Source organism: Dendronephthya gigantea, unplaced genomic scaffold, assembly GCF_004324835.1.
Source record: "Dendronephthya gigantea isolate DGI-Jeju-01 unplaced genomic scaffold, DenGig_1.0 000176F, whole genome shotgun sequence".
NCBI classification, from domain to species: domain Eukaryota; kingdom Metazoa; phylum Cnidaria; class Anthozoa; order Malacalcyonacea; family Nephtheidae; genus Dendronephthya; species Dendronephthya gigantea.
In genome coordinates, this window is record NW_021163186.1 from 262,160 (window position 1) to 284,763 (window position 22,604).

The window sequence follows — 22,604 nt, forward strand, 5'->3', positions numbered from 1 at the left end:
AGTTTAGGATCACGTCTTGTTGCAAGATCAGTTGTCCTCAAAAGGAAGATATATACAAGTTTGTATAGCTATATCGGTATTTTAAGCTTTAAAGAAGGATGAACGAAAAGAAATATTTCCAACATTCATCCTGTAGACAATGCATTTGAATTGTAGTTGCAGAAACGTGTCTTTTAAAAGAAATCTCCATTGGAGTATAGCAGACGTTTTTACAATTTTGTACACGGTTTGACAGATTTCTCTAAGATTTGCTGAAGGATTTCCAAGAGGGTGTAGCCGTTGTGTTGATGCATTACCAGGAAGATTCATCCGGATTTTCACTTACATACACATAAGTATCTCTTAATCATGCAGAATCTTTGATACACAAAGTTGGGTAGATCTAAATCAGCAATAGTTTGAGAACATGGCAGAAGTTATTTTTGTACAAAAGCTTTTAGTATTGAACATGTTTTCGTCAAAAGGGGCTCCCCGCCTGGTATCAAAAAACACGTGGAGCTGTTTTGTTCGTAAGCATAGTAAAAATCACCAGCCTGGCGCCAGGGAGGAGCCTTGTCTCGTTCAAATGATGAACATTTGCTTTGGGAAAAAACGTTACAATTTGTATTCAATTATAATCTTATTGTAATAAGAAGTTTATAATTAGCTTCGTAAGAAGGCAGTGTTTTGTTTAAAGATCATTCCAACAGGATTATATGCGTTTTTTTATCTAAATGCATTTTTAATTTGAGAGTTTATTATAAGACGCTATTGGATCTGCTTTGAACTTGATTGCTATATTATATTATAAGGATATTCATGGCCATAATAGAGTCAATGATACTTCTCGAGTAACTCTCCTGACGAAGGCCCTCAGGTCGAAACGTCCATAAGTGTTTTGTCTATTTTAGGCAGTTGTTATACCACATTTAATGCTCAGTTGTTTGAAGACGCTGCCACGCTGCTCCCTGCATGGTTATATTTAAACCTTGATGCTTTAATTATTAAGAAAGGTAAAAAATATACCACTGTCAGATATTGGATGAAACTGAATTGTCACCATCGCGGCCAATGAAATAAATTTTTATCCATCTAATCTTAGCGCATTGTGGACATTATATGGACTAAGGATATTCGTGCTCTTAAATGCCATGATCTTGATTCTTCCTATCATAAAAATCTTTTGAACATTTTTCAAATTGTAAACATATCACATCCACTGCATATTACTCATAAATCCTGTCAAATGCCACGTAATTGGAAGTGACGTGCAAGTTAGAAGATTCTATTTTGCTCACAAGACAATAAAAAAACTCTAAATATAACAACATCGACTGGCATGCGTTCGCACGGGGGCGCCCTGTACAGGAAAACTGGCCGAATCGGTTCGACTGTGAGTAATTTTATCGATTACGCCATATATCATCACATCTCTGAAAATATCACCCGTGTAAGCTAAAAGCAACGATCTTTCGTTTCGCGCACGCTGTGTCATTAATTGCACTGTAATTGCAAGGGCTAGATGCTTCAGCAGCAGAGTTTTAGAACAATGCTAAACAAATATCGCTCAGTGATCGCTAAAACCTCGCATGCTGTGTATGTTTGTTTTAAAAATTTGGCCACACATTCATTCCTTGTCGCTGATGCTCGAGGGTCGAGCAAAATATCTCGTGGATCGAGGATGCAGTGAATCGATTTCAAGGCTTTATGGCAAACATATATAAAAAATGTTAACCTAGGCTGGTTTGAAGGTTTGAAGGATGTAATAATGTGTATAGCGTTATCGAGGCAGCAGAAGTGTAAAAAATGGTGAAACTATATTTTCTCAAACCTATCTATTTTCGTATGCAATAAAAATGTCAATCACGTTCTTGTGAGTGGCCTATTTCTAATCTGAAGCCACCAAATGATCCGCTATACTATCGTTTCTTAAAAAAAAACGCGTTCGCAACATTTGAAGCTGTAACAATGTTATCATTTATCAAGTGCCTCCCAAAATAGCCAAGGAACAGCGTGACAGCGTCTTCGTACGACTCTCGTCAAATTTGGTTATACAGTTGCCTGAAAACTTTACAGAACTTGGGTTGTAATCAAGTACCTTCTCGACGTTTTCCCACGACCCTCGGGAGTACAACCCACGACATCCAAACACACCTTTGCGTGGTTTATTGATGGGTCTTTCAAAAGGTGCTCCAGGGTGCCGTGTGCACTAGACTCCTCTTTCATATCAACTTGATTTATCAGTCACTATATCTAATTCTATGCTTGTTTTATTGCACTGCTTGACCTCTTGTCGAATTTTCTCCACTTAAATCTCGACAAAAATTGCCCGTAATGATCACGTTGCTAGACATTGTTGCAATCCTCGAGATGTTTGATGGCTAGGAAAGCCCTGTTGTATTTTAAAACCATTCCGTCTCGAGTTTTCTGTGTGATTTTATACAGTTTTGAAAATTGAGATTGGCTTGCATGTAGAAAGCCGGCAAGGTGCAATAGCGTCGCCAATCAGGATAGATTCAACCAGCTAGTTTTAAGAATACATGAATATTTTCAATACGATGTATTTTTATATTACTTCTATGCTAAATCTCCCTTGTTTCAAGTTTAGATATACCATACTATTCATGGATTAGAGTAGGGCCAATATCACAATATAGCAAACTAACAAACATTGATTAATAATATTGTCTTGAATTATTTGCTATGACTATGTTGTGCAATTAGTCACGATTTAATAGTGACCAACGATGGGTTTTATTATGACTGGAAAAAGCATTTAAACTATTCTAAACAATAATCATCTGATATCTTATTCACAATGTGTCTGCAAATCCTTTGTAATTATATTTATTGCCGTGTATCTATAGTTATCTTTTACACTTTAGAAAAATAGATTTTGCCATTTATAACCTTCTATAAACGAGTCAGTTATTAATAAAGGACGTATATGCCCCAAGATTTCAATTATTTCAGCGTTATTGCCAAATAGATAAAGATCTTTCGCTCTCCCATGTGGGCGCCTATTTTTGGCTGAACAATGCATCGTAATTTGTATAGAAGGCTGAATATTCTACATAACTGACGGAACTGGGCTTGTTCCAAACCACGCGTTGTGAATATTGTTAGATTAATCGCAATATTATTTTCCCGCCCTTTTCCGGACGTTTCTGTGGGCTTAACCTTGGAGCGAGGTTATTAAAAATTAAACTAGAACATTTCTGAAAAGACTTCCAATTTAATTAATTAATTATCACCAACATTGTCAATCTATACAATCTACATTTCCCCCCTCCCCTCCCCCCCAACGTTGCTGCTCCAAGCACAAAGTATCAACGATGTCACCTTTTCCCACTAGCAACATTGGCGAAAATATATAAACGTCTATATACAGTCACCAGGCAGTTATTCCAGTCTATACGAACCCATTTCTGTTTGTTTGTAAATGCGGTGTATTTATGCTTATCTGGGAAAAACTGGCATTTTAATGTACGCTAATGATTTTAAAAGGATTTGTTTTTTTTAATAAGTCAAGAAGTTTCGTTTTGTACTGCGGTTGAGTATTTTGTCTCTATTTGTTTCGCTTTAAATTAGCAGAAGAACACTATAGAATGACTTACAAAAACGTATACTCTAATTAAGGTCTCTGTTATAAGTCTATCGACTGTAAATCCTGCCTATGACTTTTCACTTAAAAGAATATACAGGGAAAATGAGAAATATTCTGAGCCTGATAATTTATACTCAGTCGAGATAAACGATCAATTTTTGGTCCTATAAGCAATTCGTATCAATTTCAGCGCTTGTTCATAGTGCTAATTTCTCATGATAAATATGACCTGCGTGATCCGTACATTTAAGATAAAGGCATTCCTATAGTATTCACGTCTGTTGACCAGTCCTCATTCAGGGGTCTGAATATGTTTCAACGCCGTAAAACATGCACGAGCAATTCGTGTATCATAATTGTGCAAGATCTCTCTTCGTAGAAACTAGTTGGTTTTATTTCTTGCACTTGATGATCTGTTAATTGCCTAATGATGTTGTAAAAGCCTTTGGGCCCATTGTGCGTTTGTTTCATCGTCAACGAACATGTGTTAATGCCAAAATCATCATTATTAAGCTTGAAGAATTAGTATTGCTAATGGCTGGTCTGTTTTCTCATTTGGCACGATTTCCTAACCTAATTAATTGGATACAATCTACAAGGGACCACACATGATTTATGAAAATATCCACGTTTTCAGACGATTTCCAGAACTGACTGATTATATCCTATTTCCTTGAAGCTAACTGCTTTGAACTTTGTATAAGAGCCTCCACAAACATTTCAGTCATTGTATAAATGTCGAAATCAATATTTCAACGTTGCATGATTTAGTGCGAAGTCGTGTTTGAATTGCCTTGAGGGCAGTCATACCATCCCACGGGGCTTTGAAAATTAAATCCCATGCAGTCTTCATAAGTGTATCATAAAGTTGTTCGTGTATTTAAAGGATGAAAAGTAATATATACGTTTTTTAATCAGTTTTTTAGCCACGCACTCTCACATAAATAAGGTTTATTACTATAATTGGCTACACTTGTATCGCTTTTTGCGACAGAAATAATCTTAGGTCAAGTCCTCCATTAATAACCTTAAGTGCGCCTTTCGCTATAATAGGCCACAAATGATTAGTATGTGCGTTTAATTGTTGCACACAGCTTTGATTTGGCGGCCAAAGAACTTTCTTTGGTGTTCGCGCAAGATATGGTCGTGACAATGGATCTTAAGTGGTATTTTGAACAAGCTTATTAATAGTATCAGTCCTACAATGGAGCCATTCGAAAATGTTAAGTGATGTTTCCTGTGGAGCTGAGTAATTTGCACGAAGAAGGTCCACGCATTGTATTTGAATACGGCAAATAATTTGCTTGTGTTTGGTGTGAGCTATTTTCATACCTTAAAAGATCTCATATCAGATTGCCCGTTGATATAATGGCTGTGTTTTCGTGATACATATATGTAGCCTGCTGTTAAATGGTTTTGAACTATAAATCGATTTTGACATTCTAAATATCTGCAAGGAAAGGTGACCCAAACGCTAGTACTTACTGCTTTGCAATGTTTTATTCAGTGTTTCACTTTCAACCTTCCTCAATGTCAGTTGATCATTGCAGTACTGCCAGTCTGACTGGGTGTTGACTGTTGCTAGGCTGACCAGTCCAGCTCAATGTTTCAATTTTAACCTTTCTTAATTCAACGTCCAGTTGAAGTGGTTAATTATATCCCTAACATCAAATTCATCGACATGGAATCTGGAACGCTGCATAGCTATACTTGGGCAAGACGTTTGAATTAATTACAGACCTCTACCGGAACTCGTTCATCGATAGTCATTTAAAGTGAAGGGCTTAGTTCCTTGTAAGATTACTCGACGATAAATTTACAATTAATCAATAAACGCCTTGTTCGGAACGCTATCATTTTTTTTTCTGAATATAGTATTATAATCGACTCGGCATTAGCTGAGCTGTTGTTTGGGTTTGCAGACCATAAAATTTGTCTACGAGAGAAGAAGAATGCAGTCTTGTGTATTCCACCAACTATAAGTTGGTGATCTGAAACCAATTACATGCATGCATCTCGCTCAAAATACTCCTTAGTTAAACTCTCAAAAAGCACTTGAAAGAAATCCTAACTTCGAAGAGCTCTTGAGAACTAAAAGTCCCTAAAATTTAAAGTTTCTTTATGTTCCCGCTTCCTGAATTTTCTAAAAGGCCTTTTGGCTTGAATAGGTCGCACCCTCTGCGCAATGCAAGTCGATATACTGATAACGAATTCTCAATTTTGATATGTTGAAAATTACAGTTTTTTTTCTTTAAATATTTTGCCTGCGTGATCTGTATTTAATATGCTTCAGATTGGCGACGTGATGCCAATGACGTATTCACGTCAGCTCTAAACATATGTTGTGAAATCAGAAATGCAGAAAACGTTTTAAAAAAACGGGAACACCAAACACAAATTACTTCGATGCTTTTATGATGACAAGTAGATTTCGTTTTAGTATTCAAACGTTACAAGTATATATGCATTGCTGGTTGATGCTTGTAATTCCAAAGCTTTGCCTCGAGTATCAGTTTAGAGAATAATTGTTTCAGTCAAAGATAGCCTGGTCTGCGTGGATAAGGACATTCGATTGCGTTGATAAGAGCTGTAAAAAGATATCAAACACAAATTATACAATACTATTAGCCTTATAGAGATGGTCGTGATTTCGTATTTTTGACATATATACAGTGTCGTGCACTTAAATGGAAGTACGCCATCTATGTAATTGCTTTATTTTTAGTGCTTTAATTTTAGTGCAAATTAATGCGACACAAATAAGCACTTATAGTCTAAGTGCATTTGGAATGAAACAATGGGTTCATCGGGGATCATTGTGTCTTTCAACTGAAGACTTTGCCAAGCGTTTAAGCGCTTCTTATTACAGCAACAATAAAATGTTGCGGCAAATTTGATATTTCATTTTGTGATCACGCGCAAAATCGTTTCATTCAATTTTTTAATACACGTGTGGTTTATTGGTATTTTATTGAAAGGGAGTTTGTGTGGGTGTTTTAAAGAGTTCCTAAAAGTTTTGCTTAGGAATGTTTGATGGTTTGAGGCTGCAAATTGTTCTGTTGAAAAGGGTGACTGTCTGACTGACGCCCGACGTTTCCAGGGTCTAGTACTTATTGCTTTGCAATGTTTTATTCAGTGTTTCATTTTCAACCTTCCTCAATGTCAGTTGATCATTGCAGTACTGCTAGTCTGACTGAATGTTGACTATTGCTACTAATACTAGCCTGACTAGTCTAGTACTTGCTGCTTTGCAATGTTTTATTCAGTGTTTCACTTTTAACCTTCTTCAATGTCAGTTGATCATTGCAGTACTGCTAGTCTGACTGAGTGCTGACTGTTGCTACTAATACTAGCCTGCAGTCTAGTACTTACTGCTTTGCAATGTTTAATTCAGTGTTTCTCTTTCAACCTTCCTCAATGTCAGTTGATCATTGCAGTACTGCTAGTCTGACTGAGTGCTGACTGTTGCTACTAATATTAGCCGGACTAGTCTAGAACTTTCTCTGCTTTGCAATGTTTTATCCAGTGTTTCACTTTCAACCTTTTTCGAAGACAGCTTGATATGGTTGCATGAGTAATAATGCTCTAGGCTTTCAGAGAGTTGCCTTTTAGAATTCAGAGTTTTTAAAAACCCTTACGTAACTCTTTTCTGAATCCTCAACAACCAGCAGTGACATGGAATATCTTTCCACAGTCTTATCTCACGCGATGGCTGTCGCATAATGAAATACGACTTTTGACCCCGGGTCAAACACCGGGGGACGCCCATCAGATAATGGCAATGCAATAAACATAACTCGCTAGCGATAATTTCCTGTGACAAATTGTTTGAGAAGCGTTTCTTGCCATCTGTGCTAAGTACCCATGGCAATTTACCGATAAGAGACAGAGATGTGTGACTGTAATTCACCAAATGACCCTGAAGGTCAACGGCAGCGAAATTTCTGAGTTTTTGTGAGCACGGTAACTCTTTCGAACTTTCGTTAAAACTTGAAGAAATTAACAGAGGAGAACGTATAGATTTCCATCTTTTCTTTTATACATTATAAACTTTCATCGAAGAAATAATCGTCGTCTTGGACACCGCAATAGACTTATCACAAGTACTTTGACAAAAAAAAATTGTGGGTACCTCGCCCTATATGGCAGGAGTGGTTTTTTTTTGAGAAAATTCAATTCAGAAAAGGCGTAGAAGTATACGTTCAATATTTGAATGTTTGTGTCCATTTATTTTGTACAAGATCCATATATTTTCTTTAAATAAATATGCAAATTTCAGTATTTAACTTACGCTGGCAAAATGATGTTAAGCAGCATGTTCAAATAAATAGATATTTAATATCATTTTAACATTTTTAGCTTCTGAACTCGACTGGTACCGCCAGATTAGTTGAGATGGAAGATAACTATCGTTTGCCGACTAGTTCGTGACATAAACATTCGCTTTAAGCGACTGAATTTAAAGCATCGGACATAAATGAAGCATTGATCCAAAGTTCACTGATCTGCGCTTGTTTGAGTTCGATGGGGGAGTTTTAAAGCTACAGTATTGTTTTTGTGGACTTAGACAAATCTAGCAAGTGCAAAGATGCACAATCCACTTGCTTTGCAAGACCAGTGTTTTTGACGGATTTATGGGAATACAAAATGACTCAGGTCCGCTATTGGAGCCCGCGTTGGTCCACACATAAGTCCGAAGCCTGGCGGTATTGCGTGGTGATGCATTGTGGGACAGTTCATACCAACATACGGGGATTGTCCTTGAGGGGAATAATGAACAGGGGAGTGCAGACCATGGGGATGAGTCTGCGGACATCCTGTCGTGCAGGTACTTCGTGTAGTGGCATACGACGGGGGTGCAATCGGTACGCTTGGCGGAAGCAGTATCGGTTTCGTGACCAACTTATATTTTTCAATTTCGGCCTCGTGAAGTCTCTTCGCTTTTGCTCGGCGATTTTGAAACCAGATCTTGACCTGTGTCTCCGTGAGATTGAGGGACGACGAGAATTCGGCGCGCTCGGCGATAGACAAGTATTGTTTTTGACGGAACTTTCTCTCCAATGCCAGAAGCTGTGTTGTCGTGAATGGCGTCCGTGGCTTACGATTTGTCTTGTGTTTGCGAAGTTGACATTTGGTCGGGCTGATTTGCGTGCGAATTCCTGGAAAAGTGAAAACAACGTGTCAAATATCAACCAAACCGACTTCCCTAGATTAGATCGACCTGATTTGACTGTGATGAGAGCCAGAGAGTTTCTCTCTTCAGAGAGTTTAAAGACACGCACTGCATTACACGTTTAACTATTGATGATACTAGAATTTTCTTTGATTGACACTGTTGGATTACTGCATGCCTCAGTCGTAGCAATTTTAAACAGCGATACCAGGTCATTCAGAATGGGTTAATCAGCCTAACTAAACAGGCGCCATGAACGATAACAGATTAGCAGCTTCTTCAACTATCGTGTACTTAAATCTACAAATCAATTCAACAACGATCCCAAATATATACCAGAAATTTCTCGGCGTTTTGGCCCCTCATTGGGGCTAGCTTAGGAAGGTTTAAGCAATGTACTGTATACGAATGAAGCACAAAACCCAGAAAGATTATGATTAGATTCGATAAACTAAACTAATTCTGTTTCTGAATTTGAAATTTTCGATTGTTAATATATACAGTGTTCAGATAAGAACGTTCAAGACCGTCTACGTTTTTTCTTAATCTAAAACTGAAGAGCTTTTTCGTTATTCGCAAAGTTCCAAGTTATAGCGGAGATTTTTGGTTTGTTTCCCGAGCGATTTTAGCGATACATAGGATTTTCCAAATGTTTTTCAAATGTGTACCAAACTATGGCAACGAACCATAGGAATAGAACATTTGTTTATGAATTAGGCTGAACAATTTTAACTCCGATACGTCAATGCATTCCTGAAGATAAATTTAAGACATCCTAATTTACGGTTGCAATTATGGATGCCACCTGATGATGCCGTAATGGATGATAATTATCCTAATTTTGCGAATGAGACTCAACGAGACCGGAAAAATCATCTCGACAATTTGTTAAACGCTTTTAAAGGTATTTCAAGCACTTTAATAAACGGCTTGTCTGTTTATGTGTGGTCTCATCTAGCCCTCGAGCCGACGATTCGAACGCTATTAGTGAAAATTCTTTGTGGTAAATTTTGTAAGACGATCTCTGGAAATTTCCAAGTTCTAAATGACTTTTCGTCGGCTGTGTGATTACTTTTAATATATCTACTTAAATATAAAGTTATTTTCATTGGCGTGTTTTAAAATAATTTCTCAAACAAAAGCTATTTATAACATCATATTATATTAAATCTTCCCTATTATTGCCTTCCATATTCCGTGCCAAACGAATACGAATTACGCCCATGCAGTTGTGATCTATTAATATCTATTTGAATATAAATCTATAGAAATTGCCAGCCTCACATAAATAGAAAAAACTGGCCTGTCAAATTCATTTAGCGGCGTAAAAATCTGAAATTTGAACTATGCCTACATTTCTAATAACTTTTAAAACATTTCAATATACCAAGTTTATCGGGGCTTTTTTAAGAAGATTATATTGACATGTTAATATGTTTATTGCTATCAATATTTTCGTGCCAAAAATATAGCTTGCATCGCGTTGCAATTTGTCAGTGAGGCAGACGTGCTCTTGGATAAAAAAATTATCGCTTCGTCTTGGCAAATGTTCGAGATTTTTTATCGGATTTCTGGCTAGGAGATGTTTCCTGCAGATTTCCATGTCGCCAATATAACGTCATGAGTCATGATGCTAATCAAGAACTTTTCAGACCTCTCTAATCGAGCCATACCCTTATGTTTACATTCCGGTGCGCGTTGAGAGCTTAAAAACATATGGCAAAATCTCTGTTTTCATAAATGTAACTTTCAGAGACCAACCTCAATGAAACTGCACGAATACCTTTATGTATTTGATGCGAGGATTACTCCAACAAAGAAATACTACACATTCTTTGCAATAACTTTCATGTGTACCTTGTAATCGATAATATTTTTCAATTGAACATTTCCGGCTTTAAATAACCCGGGCATTTGTGAGTAATCTATGTCGCTATACCAGAAGCTTTGAAGCCAAAGGGTTTTGATATTTTTAACAATGAAATACTTTATGTGTAACATTGCAAGCTAAATTAGCACAGAAATGCTGTATTTATTGTTATTTTCAAGCATGGTTTTTCGTATAAAACTCAGTCCTTTTATTCTTATACACAATTACAGGAATATTTCATTAGTTTCAATGAGTATTAAGTGTCTCAAAGCCTAATCTAAGTGCACTTCGATTGAAAATGTTACATTGATTGCATTTGCATGCAAATGTGAAAGGTTGTAAATCGCTTTTGACAAGTTTTGCTTTTCACTGCAGACGAATAAGTTCAATCATATAGCAAGGAATTCTTTGCGTAACTCTGTCGAGGAAAACCAAATTTAATGACAAGTAGTTGATGGAAATATGATCATGATAAAATATTGGATTTTATATCCAAATTTTGCTAAACGTAATGAAGTGCCACGTTTTGAAATGAAATGACCTAAATCACGAAGAAGCAGGACTACAACTAACCGAAGATTCAGAGTTTCGCTCGCATCAATTATACTGTGCCAAACACAATTTATTGAAGCTTTCTCGGGGTGATATAAAACTGAGCCTGTGGTTATGTTCTTATGGCTAAGTTATAAGCTCGAAAATATTCATCGCTTATTATAGAACCGCATTCAGATAAATTCTTCCGTTACCATTTCCCTACGACGATGAATAACTAACCTATGTTTGGTCTGTGCAAACATTTGTAGAGTATCACTCCTGCAATTGTCTGTAATTACAGTTCCAATCTAATGTTTGTCGAGATTTGCATGTTTGAAGGAAGAGATGTAATCGAAATCAAATTATCTGAACTGCATTCCCACAGAGGTAAACCTGCCAACCCATCAAGTTTGATAACAACGCAGGGCTGTAACGTTCAACAGCGTGTTTTATCTGCAAATATTTGTTTGTTTAACGCTTTTCTGGTAAACTGTCACGATATACCCAACCTAAATATGTATATACAACGGGCCAATACATGGCGTCGCGGTAGCTAGATGTATCAACCTCTATCAACATCGCATTGTCTATATGATTTCCCGCTAAACTATCTAAAACACTAGCTTTAAAGGTTTGAAAGGACAGTATTGTGAGATTTCTCGTATCATTTGCAAACGGTAAACAATTCCTCAGCCTGTGGATATCATATCGAACTAAATCATGCAAGTATGCATGCAATCGAAAAATAAAGGGGAATATTTCCACAATTTTGATCCGTTTCTTTTTCATTTCATTCGCTATTCCTTCCTACAATATTTACGTACTTGCTGGGCTGTATCTCGGAGAGTTTAGCCACGATGAGAAACCATCTTTGATCACACGTTCCTCGACTCCGTTAAGATTTCGCTTGATCGGCTCTGCAAGCGTCAAACTCGTTTGCTGTTCCTTGCTACAGCCGTGCTGAAGAAGACTTTCGACTGAGAACTTGTGTTCGGATTTGCTCGACGTTGGACTCGAGCGAGGCTTTTGTAAATCACGGTCGCACATCAGCGACACAACGCTGAAAGGATGAGGCCTAGGTAGCCTCGATGGCGAGTCGTTGGCATTCCCAGATTCGTGTTTGTGCGTCGACATACTTAAAGCGTCTTTTGAGTTGAGTCTCTGGGCTTGGCAGATAAGAATGCTCTAGCTCTGAAACTTCATGCCCTGTTGTATGCCCCTGAACGTCTCTGATTTGATACTTCAACCTGCTGTGGCAGTAATCTTTGTTTTAGTTGACGTAAGGTCTTTTATAAGGAAGTTGACAGGGTGCCCGGTAATTATGCGTCTTATCACTAAAATTTGTTGTTGAAACACGGTGCGACCACGAACAACGCTTTGTGCACAATGCCTAAGTGATTGTCATGGCTTATTCAATAAGTCATTGCGCCAAATGTCATGCCTTTGTTTCGAACGGATATCTCTCGCTTCTTCTTTGAATCAAAACCTCGAGGGCGCTCTGAAATTATCCAGCCTGTAAACTCATTACCCGTTTTATCTGCTTAGAATGTATATTTTACTTTTCAAGTGGTTTGAACTAATTGAACACAACACGATGCGGTCGATGTTCAAAACATCGCTAGTTTTATTTCTCCGTCTGCATGGCCCTGATCGCTATCGTCGGCTCGAGAGTGCATTGTGGATAAGCTGAAGTGGAATACTGGCTGTCGCTGTCTTTGAGACGATAGAACGATCGCTATATTCACACAAATGGACAGTAAAATCGAAGTGTAAATATTCGTTTAATGCAATCAAAAGAAAAACAAATAAATGAAAACATCAGGGGTTCGTAAAGAAAGAGTCCTAAAGAGCCTATTTAGTCGACCAATATACATATGAATGGGCGGTTGACGGATTAAAACCAGGATTCGTGTTGTGGGAAGAGTGGAGCAGAACCAATATGGCGTCGGTTGGCACTGAAGTATGGATCCGGGAGCCGTTGAAACAGTCGCAACTTTTGTCAATCTTTTACCAAATGAGCAAGCAGTGCATGGGCAAGAATACGCTTTCAAATTGAAGGATTTAGACCTGGCATTCGTTCACGAATTTGCTCAGGACAGCCGTTAAAAAAAAGTTTAAAACCCAGACATCCTTATCAACGAACGTCGCATTGAATCTGGTGTAACAACTGCCATAAAAACAGGAAAAACCCTTCTCGACTTTTCGACCTTAAGGACCTTCGGCAGAAGAGCACTCGAGAAGTGTTTTTGCCCATTTTCGGCTGTCGTTAGACCACATTTAATACGGCGTTTTCTGAGAAAATGCCTAGCTTTTATATATACCACTCTCCAAGACTGTTTCATAACATTCTGTCAATAAAACCGAGTCTTCCTTTTGAAATTGCTCAAGGTCTTAAAAGTACACAGGTCAAATTAATTCCTTCGAATACTATATATTTCATGTCAGATCTTCAATTTTTTTCAAACCATTTTTTTAAGACGTTAAGGGAATAACTCCAGACGCACGATATTTTAATGCTGTCATTCCTAATCGATCGGGCAGTGACACATCATTTCACCGGAATTACTGCAGTCGTGAAGATTCGAAAACACAGGGGATAATTAAAAATATACAAATTGCATTATTTTGACAAATGCATATTAAAGTTTAATGTAATTGAAGATGAAATAATCAAAGTAAATTGTTAGATTTACCAAAAAGGCGTCTTCTCCGCCTTTAATTTTGAATCTTGCCTTTCGTAAACGAATGCTTACTTGTAGAATATGATTGTTCGCATTTTTCTTGCCCTATTTTTGCTGAATATACTCGTTGCGTGATGACGTTATTAGGGAATTTGAGTGCTTTGGAAGTGAGAAGTGATTTTGTTGTGATTACGGTGATATAGTTTTATTTCCCAAATCAAATTTTAGCGACGAATGTGCACTTAACTTGCAGAGATGAAAATCTCTGGGACAAAACCGGATTTGCAGTGAACAGCATTAATCTTACATAATATTCTCTGCGAAATCTTCAATATTTAGTTTAATCACATTTCATGACATTTTAACCGTGGTATTGGCATACGAGCAATTAAATAAATTTTCATATGCCAAATAATTGCATTAAACCGAACAACAGATTATGATCTGAGATGTTCTTCGCTTGGAACGGGCTTTCCTTAAATTAAGAGCCTTAATGCGTGTTGATTCGGTCCTCAGTGATATACTAATCAAATATTTATTATTAAAATTAAACTTGAGGGATCGCATAGGCAGGGACAGTGGCAACTTTATGTACACAGTACACTGCTCTAAGCCACGTAAACTAACTTCACCTATATACAAAGGGCCACGCGGAAAATTGTTGTAAAAAAAACGAAAACGAGAATACGCGACAAAGTGATCGTCTTGCGATTATCGCCCGATTTGTAATTGACTTTTAATTGCCTAAAAAGGCAAATGCCGATATAAACCTCACCTCGACCTTATTATGAAGAGATTTCATAGAATTCTTTGTAAGATAGAGCTCTGACAGTGACACACAATAAAAATAACCACTCAGTATGAAGCGAAGGATTTTGGTTAGTTTCTCTTCATCATTTGTAAGTCGAAGGAAACGTGTGATCCACGCGACATCTCCCCACGATCCTCGAGGCCACGACTTGCATGCATCATCTCATCAGCGCAGCGTGCAGCCGGAAAGCCACTTTAGGTTTTTTATCAATTCAATTACTCTTAACGAATAGTGCTTTTGTGTTAAAAATTCATGTACTCACTTAGAGCCCATTGCATCAAGTGCTGTGTGTTAGCAAATCAAATTAGTCCAAACCCGTTTGTTCACAATGGATTTAAAGAGTTTTCTCAATCGGCCCGCCTTGGAACTAAACACTGCGGTCGGCAGACAATGCGAGAAACTCATTCAACGCTACCTTTCGTAGCTTTAATCATTGCTGGTGGATGAGGGCTGGAATTATTGTGCAAACATTGATATTGTTGATATCGGACTGCGCGTCTTTGGACGCAACAAAGCGCTATTTGTATATTTAATCAATATTTACCCGGCTAGTTCCGTCGAGATATGTCTGAAGTGCAAGTAATACCCTTATGAACTGTAAAAGCAAACAGTAGTATATTGTATGTTTAAACTTGATCGTTGTTGTTCAATATTTGGGACAACGGGGGCTTTTTTTACTTCAAGGCGATTTCCAAATAAGTCTCTTCGAAACTATCTTTGTGAACATCAGCGGCGGACGTAGATAAAAATCTAAACGAAAAAAAACTCTTTCGTAGAAAGAAGATCTCTTTCAGCACTTTCATAAATTATCCGAAGGATTTATTCGCAATGAATAAAACGAATTCCTTGGCAACTCTTAATCCAGCGTTGTTTTCGTTGCAAATTAAGACCAATGTTCATGCACAGGCGCTTATTCAGCTCGAGAAATGCTTCTCGGGAGATCGAAAATCATATGTATCGTGTGTGTGTTTGTTGTATGTAGAGCTAGCTCGCGCATTTTTTTTTCATCCACTCCCTGGAAAGGTTTTGTCCTTTTTCCAAGGGCGGTGCATGATAGCATCAGTGTTGAAATATGCAAGCTATTTTGTTTTTCTCCATGTGTCTGTGAGAATTTAGATAAGTTGCTCGGAAGAGACCGATAGTATCTTTGTCGTGTTTATACTTTGTAACTATAACCACCTTTGTTTTCTGTGGTGAATATGTGAATCTATATAACCCTAGTAACGGGCCGTGGTTTAATCTTAATCGATACTCTCTGTTTGTTGAATCTTCTCTTCTTGTTTCCGCGGTTAAAATGGGCAACCAACCTTTTTTGTATAGACTAACTTTTCATTATTGGCTCCATGTATATAAGTTATATTTTTGCTTCCCAAAAGTCCCCCTATTTTTAATTATATAGTTCTCGATTCAAGCGTATTTAAGTTCAAAGTTCAACTACAAAAAGCCTTCATCCCTCCGACTGCCTTTTTTAAAATGGTGATAATTTATTTTCATTGATAATTCTGATTTTTTTCTCGATTTCAGGGCGTGGGAAAAGATATTCGACGTGGAAATGCCCTCCGTGTTTAAGCCTGTCTTCACAGTGGCAACAGAGAGACGTTCACAGCATATAAGGTAAAGAATAATTTGTTTTTTTAATCTCTATATTATCTCCCAATGGACTGAATCGAGTTTCCCGAAAACCCCATATTTTACGCACCAATCAATTAGTTTTGTCAAACCACCCACCCATAAACCCCCTCGTTCCTAATACCCCTATTTATAATGCCGTTCTAAATACCTGAGTATAAGCCCTCCCACTATCAGAGAGAACCGAAGTCATATTGTCTAAGTCATAAGTTGCCCCCCTCCTATAATGAGAAAATCAGCCGCACCTAAAAAGTACCTCCGCCAGGGGAATACGACTCCGAGGGCTTTGCTTTTCGGGCGATAAGCGCCATCATTTCAAAAGTGCTCCGACTATGTAAAAAAGATGATATTTCAAGAATTTAAAAAACGGAAACACTTCAAGATGTGGTTTAAGTTAAATTATACTTTGATGTACGGATGTTCAAGGAACGCCTTGTTTTCTTTGAATCCATTGTCTAACGCTAGACCCTGTTTACTCAAATCAGTCTATTTGAAAATTGTAACAAATTCGATAAATATTTAGGTAATGCTTTTTGGCATAGCGCGTCTCAAACATTCTCAAGTCTGATAAAAACGTTTTAAAGCTGTCTGCCTGAAATATCATATCTCATATATTACCGTTACTATATGCAATGCATTTGAAACGATAACCCTTTACGATAAAAATCGCGCGTAATTAATCCGAATTTCAAATGCGAATGTTCTAAATATTTTATTACGAATAACTCGTTATCAGATTGTGGCCAATTACAAGCTAAATTAATTGAGTAAATGGAACTAATGATGACCATAACAGTAGACCTCAATTAGTACAATTAACATCGCACTCAAGAGAAGCTCGCAAATTGAAATATGCCTCACGCCACTCGTGAAATGGCGTGCAATCTTCCATTGGTCGCTTTGGAATTGTTTCGGCTGTTTTTCATCGTTTCTGATAAGCGTGCAGCGGTGGGAACCAAGATAGATTTGGTCAATCTGTCCGCATGTATATATCTGCTTCGACACCTCGCCAGCAGGACTAAGTGCAATCTGCTGATAAGTCTATGAAAAATGAGAATTAAATTATATTAGGGTAATTTGTGTTTTGGCCAACACTGCTTGTCTTTCCCCGCCTTTTTTATATGCGAGTCGATTGCACGATAGCGAAAAGACATCTGCCGTAATTAAAAAGCTATATAACTGACGTGGACATGCAGAATCATGAAAAACAATCCTGTAGATGGAAATCTTGATGTTTTTATTTATGAGATCCTGTCTGCGTTTGCTCGCCTTTGAGTGTAGCCGTTCGACAGGAGACAGAACTCTTGTAAGACCTTAACTCCAAACCATTTGCTTGTCTTCGCTCTTCAGAACTTGACTAAAGCATCTAAATCCGCTCTTACTCGACTTAAGCAACTGAACGCACTCTTTAAAATTGGCGCTGTCTACACTTTGATCTCGGCAACTGCAGATTCAACCAAACCTAAGATGATTTTGCATTGCATTGAGCTTTTGGCTTTCTTGAGCCAAACATGTAATATGAGTGAGCTGTGAGTAATACCCTTTAGCAAACGATGGGGTGTTGAACGTGAATTGTCGTGTCTGCCCTCTCCCCGTTGTAGTGTTATTGTATTAGTATAACATATAGTATTTGGTTAGTTAAGTGAGCGCGGGCGCGTTTCTTGTACAGTATATAAATAGTGATATAGTCTGTTCAGGGACACTCTTATATTAATAAAGTTCTAATCCTTTGCAATCCTGGATCTCTGCCTTCAGTCGTAACACAACACCCGTCATCCCCTCCTCATTTCTTCTGTACACTACATTATCTACACCCATCGCATACGCTAACTTCTGTTCCGAAGAGTGCTTTAAATTAACTTATTACCCTGTATGTATAATAGTATAGCCCGAATTTCACTTCGGCAGTCCTCTGGGCATCTTTTGCAAACGAAATTCGAGAGCGTTGAACAAGATTTGCGCTTGCAATTGTGCTACTGTACTGTCTTGTAACATGACCGTGGCATGAAATTTGGAATGGCCGGGAAACCACGCGCTTTTAAAAAGAGCCTAGAACCAAAACTCTGCCTATGGCGTCATATCCTAGTACCCAGGGTCCTGCTGTTTGCGTCTCGAGGTAGATGACGTCACGCACGAAATCTCGCGAGGTGACTCAGTCGGCTGATTTCGTCGTTATATTTCTTGCTGAAAAATAGCCACGAGGCAAAATATGAAATTATAGATTGATATTAGTCGGTTTTATTCATGAGTTTGAAACACATTCTTGTACAAAGGCATTTTAACTTAATCTTCGTGCACAGGAAAGCATTTTCGAGCGTATTTGGTCGTGTGAAAACGAGTGTAAACAAGATCATTTTCAATAGAGCTTGGAGCTGACTGATTATATTTAAGATATTTTTTACTTAAACTGCGTTAACAGGGCATCAAAACAATAAATGAGACGAAATTGCTCGTAAACGACAAACGAATGTGCATTGGGTAAATTTCTGTGTGAAAATTTGCATTGAAGATAGGAATTTGCCTCGGGTCGTAATGTTTTTGTGAAGGAAAACAACAAAACCTTTTCTGATCAATTTTCTCACGTTTATATTTTGTGCTAATGAAATATCTCGCAAAGTATTCATAAGATTTCCTTGAAGCGTTTACTAAATCAACAAACAGGCTCTTAGCGCAGAGTGCTTTTACGAATTGATGTTTATACAGAAAATATCGAGAACGGATGCATTTTAAGGGCACGTCATTCGCGACTATAACCGTTGGTAAGACAAGCACTTCACAATGTATACACCAATATACCTTTCATTTCCTGTCATTGCCTCTGTTGCTGAATTTGTGGATAAATATAACTGCGCTGGGGGATCAGTGGGGGTATATAGGAGGTGAGGGAGATGTTACGGGTCGCGTAGCTATGAAATAAGGAACCGCATGGGGTACTGTAAAGACAGGCTGGACACTTTTCGCCTATATACTAAAGATTTAAATCGCGCAAGTTAAATCATTGAAGATGTACTAAAGCATGCATGATTCCAACCAGAGCATGTTTCTTTGAGTTGTCAGAATGTTTTTATACTAGGTATTAATTCAAAATAATAATTGATACTGCATGAGCAATTTAGGGGAAATACTGGACCGTTTGAAGCTAGGATGAATTCTAATGAAGTAAATATATAAAGTCCATGGTGATCACGGCAGTAACCACCACAGCAATTAGGCTACAAGACTTTCGACCTCAGGATATATATTGTGTATATATATGTTTAACGAGAGAAGACAAAACACACTGACTAAATTAAGATAAGTGAATATCGTTTTATGTTTTGGCGAGATTTTGGCTTTTGGCAGCCTTACAGCCAAGGTTATCCTACATAAAAGATTGTTTATACTTTAGAAAGTGCGTCATCTGGTAGTTTACTTATATTATCTCTGCACAGGTATAAAAATAGGGCTTTAAAGCTGACCTTCCAAGAAGTGCTTGGGGGAATTCCTAGCGGGGATTATATATTAGAACTTCCAATGACAGGGCTATAAATCTGTTAAAACAAATGATGTTTCCTAGCAGAGTTTTCCATATCCATAACTTTCACGGATCTTAAATTCGGACCTCATCTGATGAACTGCCGGAAACTGCACCAAGGCTTTATTTTCACTGGCTAGATCATGCCGCATGAAGTTTTTACAATCACCTTTTATCCTTTTTTATTCAATCAACACTTTAAATTGTGCGTGGTGAACTTGAATGCCTGCCTTTTGCTTCTTGATAATGGTCGTTATTAACACTTGCACAGGTGAAAACCTCTTTTAGGCGAGGTGATAGTGATTAACTCTACATTACCGCCTTTTAACGAGACATCTGCAAGAATCTGAATGTCCATTTTCATCGAAAAAGGAAAAGCTGAATATATGATCTTTGTCGGTAGCATGTCTAGGGTGTCTTTTGAGAGATAGTTCAAACAATGAAAAATCATGAGCACATATATTTTTTGTATTCTGATTCCACTCTAAATACGGCTAAAATCTCACCACGAAATTGTGGTGTTGTCCCTGAGCTGATATCTCGAGTTTGCAGGATGTTTTTCGGGATATTTTTTTTCTTATGCATTTAAAACATACGTCTAGAACATTCGTTGTGTACATAATAAAGACCAGATCAATCAACCTATTTTAACCTTGTAGAATTAAACTCAAGATTATATATCCATATTTGTAAGTCTTGTTTGCAAAATATCGTTTGAAAGCTTATACTCCGTGAGTGTTTAAATTTATGATGTGAATGAATGTTTGTCTAATGATGAGTCGCGCAATTAGGAAATGTATCTTCCCGCATACCAGGTTTTTTCCTATTGTGATGTTTTTTTTGTATATATGATGATTGATACCCATCGCATTTGGAGGACGGCGTGCATATTTGCCCGGGAATATTTAGGAAATAAAAGAAATTGATAAAATTTATCTCAGCTTTCTGTGAAGATGAAGTTCTTTCCAATGATTTTATGGAGAGGAAATTATATTTTCATTTTTGGATGCCATGGCCTGGTTAAGAAAGCAAAAATGGATAAATATATATACCATTGTTCGAATGATCAGTGGTTTTGCTTGAGAATTGAACAAGCTTCGATAAAGCTCGTGTATTCTGGTAGTTTTAAAATACCGTAGTTCAGGGCAAAGAGATTAGGCCTGGGGATAATGGCGGGGTTATTATAAACATTTTAGGTGCTCGACCTCACTTTGTGACATATTTGGCAGTTGCAGTATAGCGCACGTCTTTTCAGAGTGGTGCCAGCTACAATGGTAGCGTTCTCGAGGCCAACCACCCCCCTGTTTACATTTTTACCCCTAGAAAAAAATCAGGATTTTCAGTAAAGTGCGACCCAAGTCGTGAAATACCACAAATTTTGCAAACAATTGAGTTGTGGCTCCTCCCCTGCTACTGAAGATGGGTCAAGTGTAGATACGTCAGAACGAGGTCAATATTCTCATAGTTTGTGATATTTTTTTTCCTTTATCAATCAGCCCGCACGTTTAAGAAAACACACTTTAATAAAAAGCTAGATTAATGAATCTCACGAAAGCAAATTAACGATAGCAATACCTCATCGCTTTCAATAATGATGTATTAAAATAGCTTTCTCGTCAAAACTGGAGCCGGATTTGAAAGTAATTAGTTTCCTGAATTAGCATTTTGTGCGCGAAAAAACCCCGAATATTCGGTGGAAGTAAAATAAAAGTTGATAAGATTTGGTGGGTTGTCATGGCTGAGGGCAATTCTCCTCGCTTACCAGACGAAAACAAGAGCGACGCAAAAAATGTCGCGGTAAAAAGGTCAAGGCGAGTTAAGGTCAAGGTGTAATTCGTAAACGCATTTTCGTGGCCTGAAGGTTGGTTAATACGAGGCGGGTGTGACTCGTGAGGTGGCGACCATGAAAAAAGGATTAATTTTACTCAAAATGAACGTCATGTCTGGTAATAAGCTAGCGTAGAAAATACTGGATACTTATGAAAGGCCGAATTGAGCTTGAAATACTTTTTTAAGGGCTGTGGAAATACTCTTTCTTGATCCATGGAGAGAGACTAAAGTGTTTCAACGTTTTCTTACTCGGCGTCAATGATGATGGCCTCTCGTCTCGTTGCCCTGAAGTTATCCTTCCTTATTCCTTCCGCAGAGCTGTATGATTCTTTGGTTTACAAGGAGTTGGGACAGAAACTTCTGTTCATATTGATCATGCACTTGTCTGTTGAAGTCTTAGCTCTCCCCGACACAGCTTTCATTTAGTCGAAAAAATCCTAGATGCTCCTTCCTCAATCAGCCCACGTCTTCCTCAATCAGCCCACGCCCTGGATTGTCTGGTTAGCCCAACAAAAAATGGCAGAATATTTAGGAACAGGATAGAATTAAATCGAAACACGTTCGCTAAAGAATGTCAATATTTATAGAAAGTGTTAAAAAAAACTCGACTACGAGTCAAAACAAACATAGCCTGTCATTCCTTAACGTGATTCCAGCAGGACATTCAAACACAAATTGCCAGCGGCCCTGGAGGAAATGTACTGCTTGTTTGGCGGAAAAACTTCACGATTGTTTTGAACGAGGCTAAATAAAGAATTCCTTGAATGATATGTTGTGGATATTTTGTGGTCAGTGTCATTCTTTGTGAGGTCAATGGGTCTTGTTAGGCTTTTTCGCACATAAGGACGACAATAATCGTTCAACTTTGTTATCAATCGATTCTCACCTTGTGCCGCGTGACACACCCTTGCTTTCTGTGACACTCTTCTCGAAACTCCCCCCTCAGCTCCCCTCAGAGCGTCGCGTAGTTTGCGAG

At 37.9% G+C, this 22,604-nt stretch overlaps 1 protein-coding gene across 1 annotated transcript; it reads right to left on the reverse strand.

Annotated features, from left to right (window-relative positions):
• Positions 1–8,105: 8,105 nt before the first annotated feature.
• Positions 8,106–12,297, reverse strand: LOC114538157 (homeobox protein MSH-D-like). Its single transcript, XM_028559275.1, has 2 exons — positions 11,988–12,297; positions 8,106–8,745 (listed from the first exon to the last, which is right to left on the reverse strand). The coding sequence occupies exons 1-2, from the start codon at positions 12,295–12,297 to the stop codon at positions 8,219–8,221; spliced, it is 837 nt and encodes a 278-aa protein (XP_028415076.1). The 3' UTR covers positions 8,106–8,218.
• Between the last annotated feature and the right edge of the window lie 10,307 nt (positions 12,298–22,604).